Raw genomic sequence first — 6,849 nt, 5'->3', positions numbered from 1 at the left:
ACACACACACACACACACACACACACACACACACACACACACACACACAGCCAAGCAATCTTTGATTGAACCTATCATTTTGATTGTCTCCCATTTTGTGAACCTGCTGAGGGCAATTTCACACATATTTGCTCCCTTAAATTGCTGCCTGTGTATTACTGGCTTCTTACTCCGTTTTGAGGTCGATCAGGTCCTCTTGACCTCCTACTAGCGCCCGTTACCTTGACTGGAATGGCTGTAATCACATTGATAAGGCACAAAGCCATTCAGCAAAAAGACGTCCCTCTGTGGAGTCTTTGTTCTAAAGCAACTCAACAATCTAACAACAGAGATTGTTTACAGGATACAGACGCCTTTCATTTTGTTACTTTCTTTTGGGTTTGGTGAGGATTGCTGTTATACATCCTGTTCCTGCTGGCCTAATATTAGAAAAAGCCTGTAGCTTAGCCTTGTTGAACTATTTGTAGTGCATTTTGAAAGCCTGAGAATCTTATAAACCAGAGATGGGGCTCATATTTTTTCCCAGCACCTCTGTTAAGGTTTTCCAAAATAAAACTTTTCGAAATATTTCCCTATGCCAAGACATAGCCAGGCTTTGTAGCCAGTGAATAATAAAACACATTTTAATGTCTATGTTTTTTGTTTTTTATACACGGAAAGAGTGCTGCTTAGGCGGAAATAGGTCCTTATATCATGGAAGAAAAAATTGAACAGAATAATGGTCTCATAGGTACGGCAAGTCTTCTATGAGCTGAGATAGTTGTGATTCACTTTAAAGGCAGAGATTCTCAGGGACCCCCTCCTGCAGTCACTCACCTCCCCATCCTGACAAATTGGTCTCTTTTAAATTCCAAAAGGAATCCAGGGTCACATCTGGGGTCTTGTTTTTATAGCAGAGATAATGGAGATCTGAAGCTTGAATCCCCAAAAGAGAGCCGGTTGATGAGTGCACTCTGATGCAACTATTTCCCCTTTGATTACCCTGTGCATGTTCACTTTTGCTGGTTAGAGACTACAGTACCTTTTAATTACAGGCCAAGGTTATATCCATATTTTTTAGGGATGCTCGTGACTGGATGATTAAAAGTAGCTGGCTTCACTAGCTGGCACCAGAAATACTTGTTAGTTAAATAAATTATTCATATTTTATTAATGTAAACCTCTTAAATGTTGGGTTTGAGGACAGAAAACTGCCACACCAATCAGCACAGATCTGCAACTCTTTTATCTAGAAAAGGAACGGCTGTATGCAGGCTCTATAAACAACATATTACCACTCGAATGGAAAAATGTATTACCACATTCTGCCTGTTGACAGGAGCATTAGCCACTATCTGCAAAGTAATCTGTCATTGTGTGTGTGTGTAATGTGCAATATTCTGTGTGGCCCAGAGTACCACAATACAATCTGATTTTCGAGGAATATGGTTTGAAATGGCTCTTATATTTGTACAGACAGTGTAATTTCAGGATTTAGGTGCTTAATATGGACTTTCAGTGTTTTCTTACTTTTAGTTTAGTCGACTACATTAGTGTTGTTATTTTTTTTTTTTACCCTGTTTAATTGATTCATTCATTACAAGTTAAGTTGTTTAGCATTATATTGAAGCATATATGTATGTATATGTGTATACATATATATATGTATACATATGTAGATTGATGGATGGATGGTCCGTGTGTGTGTGTGTGTGTGTGTGTGTGTGTGTGTGTGTCTTTATTGCCTACATAGGTGTCAGAGAAAATGATAGGAAAGATATATCAGTGTAATTAGAGGTTTTAAAACCGCTCGTATAATTTATGGTGCAATAAAAGATTTATAAAGGGATGTCCCTGGTGTAATCGTTTTGATCTGAGGAATACTAAACACCTGTTAATTTGGTTAGCTACATCAAGTCTTTTAACATGACAGGCTTTCTGTTTTGTGCTTGATTCTTCTCAGATCCATGAAACCATTGAGACCATTAACCAGCTGAAGACCCAGAGGGAGTTCATGTTGAGTTTTGCCAGGGATCCTCAGGGCTTTATCAACGACTGGCTGCAGTCCCAGTGCAGAGACCTCAAGGTGAGTGTGTCTGTCCTGCTACTTTAAGAGAGGATCTTAAAGTAGCATTGAGCTTTTTTTATTATCTCTAGTCACAGCAGGCATCAGTAGATGTACCATGTCATCAAATCCTCCTCCCAACACACATCACTGTGATTGGCTGTGTAGGATGTGTGTAAGAATAAGAAAAACATTTTGAACCGCCTAAAGTTTATATCTAAATGTGGAGTTGAGGTTCGCTCAGATGAGTAAGTGCTGAGTAATCCTTTTTACCACACAGCCGTTCAGAAATAAACCCCTTACGGATCAGAAAGAGGACAGAGCAGCAGCACCAGTTTCTCCACTGACAACCTTAAAAAAGATAAGAATGCAACGCAGCAGAAAGATGCACAGCATCACAAGTAGAAAGATGTGACTCATTGCTTTCCTCTACCAGATTTTGTCATTCTGTTCCACCACAGTCAGATTTCACTATTTTTATTTCTGCCTACACTGTACATAACGCAACAGATTCTTTTCTTTCATTTTATTTTTTCCTGTTGTAGAACAGGGGTCCATTTCTTTTCCTTGGGCTGTTTTGTGATTAGATTTATGTAAAAATAAATAAGTGACCCGACTTCCTGTAAAATTAATTTAAATGCAAAGCTTTAAGCAGATTATGGGCATGTTATTTGTAGACAGAAAAGAAATGGCAGGAATAACAAACAGAAGTAGAAGGTGGGGAAAAAAAGACACCTTCTGAGGTCAAAATATCACACAAGTAGACAATAACAGATGACCAGATAATTAAATGAAAGCCACTTGACATGCATGATTTTTTTGTCATAAAGTGCTCTGTGCCATATTTGTAAATTGGCAATCCACAGATTTGGAGGTATTAGAGTTTAACAGTATTTGATCCTTTGACTTGAGTTTACGTCGTGCATTGCTCGAAACCTCAGATCATGCACACAAACCCCATGCTGCTCAATCAGGTGTAGCAGAGTCAAAATAGAGCGTGAAACATTTAATAACGTCTGACTGCATGCATGCTGGCCCCCATCTTTCTGTGAGCGAGCCGGTTAACTGCTTGACCAGCTGTCACCCACCTGCAGTGTTTGCTCAGTCGGATCGCTGTAAAATTGAACAAATTCAGTCTGAAGCTCAGTAGCTGCTCTCAAAGCAAATCCCCAGTTGGCCTTGCGGAGACCCTGTGCCCTTTAATTTATCAGCTGGTGCACTAGTTTAGATGGAGGTTGATACAATAATATCTCTTTCTGTTAACAGACCATGACAGATGTGGTAGGAAACCCAGAAGAGGAGCGAAGAGCGGAGTTTTACTACCAGCCGTGGGCTCAGGAGGCCGTCTGCCGTTACTTCTACTCCAAGGTAACTCAGTTTTCTTTTCTTCTTTGTTTTATTTTAGCAAAGAGATCGTACCAAGGAATTTAGCTTTTATAGAGAAGTTTGTGGTTTTCAGATGATTAATTTTTATTACTTAAATATGTCGTACTCGGCTTATCATTGTTTTCAAAAATGTCTCAGTGGAATCTGCCATGGTGCAACAAGTCATCCACGTAAATAACTGATAGGATGTCATTTTGGAGTTTTCTATTTAGATACACAGCAGAATGTTTTCATATCAAGTTATAGACATCAGTAGTATTTGTTTTTAGATAACATATTTAGGCTGATCCATCTGGGTTTGCACAGAAGTCAACAATCATGTCTTAAATGCTTTCTTAGTTTATACATAATTGTATTTTTATAAGAGCAAAAGGAAAACATTTCACTATTTCTAGAGCCTTTTCTGAAATTGTTGTTACAGGCCAATAGAAGTGGGAATCACCAGACGCCCCACACTATATTATCACAATACTTCACTCACAATGCAATATTATTGTGATTTTAACGTTCTTTTGCGATATGCTGAGTATTTCAATAACACATATTGTGATTTATCACCTAACCTCAAAATTAGGCTATCTGTATTTATCTAATAAGAAAATTTATATCGCACAGCTTTTTTTTTTTCTTTGCTGCAAAGTAAAGTAGTTACCAACGTCATTAAAAACTAGGGCTGTGCAATATGACCCAAAATCATCCCACCCGATATAAGAATTCTATCGTCCGCTAACGATATAAATCACAAAAATGTAACATTTTCTGTAAATTCTGTGAATCTCAGGCAGCTCGTCTTGCGGGAAGTCTTTCCAGCTGGGCGTCATGTAGCTGGAGTCGAGTGTTTTAACCGATGCATGAAACGCTACATTTTAAGACATAAGTTGTAACGGCCGCCGTTTTCTTTGTGAGTATTTATTACACGGCGTGCTGCGGGGAACAGCCTGTTCTAACGTTTGAGTCTAAGGTTTATTTTTTAGCACCTGGCGGCTCTTTTTTACTTCTCATCCGTAAATAATCTGCTCTTTCACATGATTTAGTTTATTTTGAAAAGTCTCAACAGGATCTTGAGCTTTATTGTGAAAGGTTTATGTGGTACATAAGCAAGCAGACACGCGATGCTGTTACCGTCGTTGTTGCTAACCACAACGCATAAAAACAAGCGCTTGTCCGTCCGTAGTGTGGTTATATAAAACATAAGAGAAAGAGAGAACTTTAAGAAATTAATATAGCCCCTACAGTGACCATCAAAACGATGAATAAATATTGCCGTAAACAGTTTATTTTGTGACACCACAAAACAAACGATAGCGTAAAATGAAACGATAGACGTTTTTATATCGTCATCCGATATATATCGTTATATCAAACAGCCCTACTTAAAACTACCTTAAATGTCGCCATAAGACTCAGTCCATCAGTCTGTGATGGAATATGGCCGATATGGCAATTACATTCAGTCTGTTACTGTGATAAATTGTTGAAAATCTCATATTTGTTGCCATCTTCATAAACATAAATTCACATTTCACTACATTTATTTATTACAGTTGCACTCAGCAACCTTCCTGCTCTATGGGGATATAACCAGAGTACAACCAGCTGGCAGCCAGTTGAGTTGAGTCCGCTCGACTTCTGTTCATTGTCAAAGACAGTTCAGACTGACGACATGATGGTGGCAATCTGTCTGCATCTATAAAGTAGCAGTGTGTCCGGTGTTTGATGCTTTTTCAGTTCAGCCAGGTTTGCTCTGCTAATGTTATCTCAGGATGGTAGACTGTAAGATGACTCCTCTTATTCATAATATTCCCAGAGTATTTAAATACATTTAATATAGTATCACTTCCCACCTCAGCCCCCTTGGCTCCAGTCACTATCTACCAGCACTATTGGATGCACTTTGAGCCCATGCATAGCCCTGTTATTTTTTTTTATCTGCTTTTTAATGCTGACTTCTGCTGATTAAATCATCTCTCTGTGAAAACATCTTTTAGGTCCAGCAGAGGCGGCAGGAGCTGGAGCAGGCGCTCGGCATCAGAAACACCTAAAGAAGGTCGTCACATGCAGCAGGAAATGAGAAGACATGTTTTGCTGGTGGAGACAACTAATGTGTGTGCGTGGGACATTTAAACTGACAAACATAGAGAGAGAGATAGATAAAAGATGGCCTCAGCATTTTCTAGGATGTCAATTTTCCTTTATCTCCCCCCCCCCCCAAAGTTTGGTTTCTGCTTAATCCTTTTTCTTTTAATGACAGATTTTTCTCCTCCTCGCACCCAGAGCTCTTGAGCAAAAGTGTCTTTAATTGAAGTTTGATTTTTTTTTTTCATGTCTTAGCCTTAGCTAGAAGCATTCCTTTCATTTTGACACACTGTGTCCTCACAAAAAACGTAGATTGTACACAGATGAAAAGCAGAGGGCAGACTGTACCTCGCAACTTTAAATGTATTGTCCCTGGAACAAAAAAATAATCTTAAATCAGCCGGAATGTGTCGAGTCTGGCGTGGCTCTTTGTTCCCGTTTTTGGAAAGTAAATTTACACTTTCAACTCCAAGCCTGGCCCCCGGATGCTTGCCCGTTTAGTTAAATATTGATTGTGATTGTGTTTGTAATCAATTGGGCTTTTTTGCTACACATTGGCTGTTCATACGTCACCTTGTTTTAAGTTGCCATTGGTTATTTTTCACAGTTTGTGGCACAGTCTTTTGAGACATTTTAAAGCTCAGTCAATCACAGCAGATTATACATTGTTGTTGGAAAGCGGTTTTATTTGTTAAAGGTGCCATTTGTTTTGACGTTTATTTTTCCTCCTTTTTGTTACTATCAGTGATCCTTGTTTTAAAAATATGTATTATATCAGTACTTGTCTTGTTAGCTAGTACAGATTATCATTGAAGTAGCTAGTATGAGTACCTCTAGTCATTAAAGTTTTGTAAATACTGAGCAGAAAAAAAACTGAAGATGGATGTGAAGTAAACCTGTATTACTTATCCTGGCTGATCTTTTTCTTAAGTCTTTGTCTATGCTCAGATAGTCAAACCAGTATATTATTAATTGGCCCTCGCTCTCCAAGCCCAGTGGTTTAGCTCTCCGCAACAAAGTAAAGACAGCAGTGACGCTTTACGGAGCACGGCTCTGCAGGGAGACATGCAGTCGGATTCACGTCGCCTGCAAGTTGGGAAGAGTTAAAACGCCTGCGTTTTTAGTTTAGTGTATTTTAATTCTGTGCAGAGAAGTCATAAAACATATGTGGTGGAGCAGATTTGAGGAGCCGGAGCTTCTTCACACATTGACTGAAGACCTGGTTTCTGTGGGTTTAATGGTCGTTTCCCTGTATGAGGTTAAAATGAGTGTCCTGGCTGAAAATGTTTGCGTATGTGCATTTTAATAATGAATTCCAAGAATACACTAATAAAGGTTTGGGC

At 38.9% G+C, this 6,849-nt stretch overlaps 1 protein-coding gene across 1 annotated transcript in view; it reads left to right on the top strand.

The window, feature by feature from the left end:
- smarcd1 (SWI/SNF related BAF chromatin remodeling complex subunit D1) overlaps window positions 1-6,843 on the top strand; it is an 18,253-nt gene extending 11,410 nt beyond the window's left edge. Inside the window, exons 11-13 of the mRNA XM_005729835.1 lie at window positions 1,943-2,065; window positions 3,311-3,412; window positions 5,419-6,843. Of these exons, the coding sequence (XP_005729892.1) occupies window positions 1,943-2,065; window positions 3,311-3,412; window positions 5,419-5,472 (279 nt within the window). The 3' untranslated portion in view covers window positions 5,473-6,843. The remainder of the gene's footprint in view (window positions 1-1,942; window positions 2,066-3,310; window positions 3,413-5,418) is intronic.
- The last annotated feature ends 6 nt before the right edge of the window (window positions 6,844-6,849 follow it).

This window comes from Pundamilia nyererei, unplaced genomic scaffold, assembly GCF_000239375.1.
Source record: "Pundamilia nyererei isolate P.nyererei 1_Seehausen unplaced genomic scaffold, PunNye1.0 scaffold00034, whole genome shotgun sequence".
Lineage (NCBI taxonomy): Eukaryota > Metazoa > Chordata > Actinopteri > Cichliformes > Cichlidae > Pundamilia > Pundamilia nyererei.
This window is presented reverse-complemented; position numbering and strand designations above follow the sequence as displayed.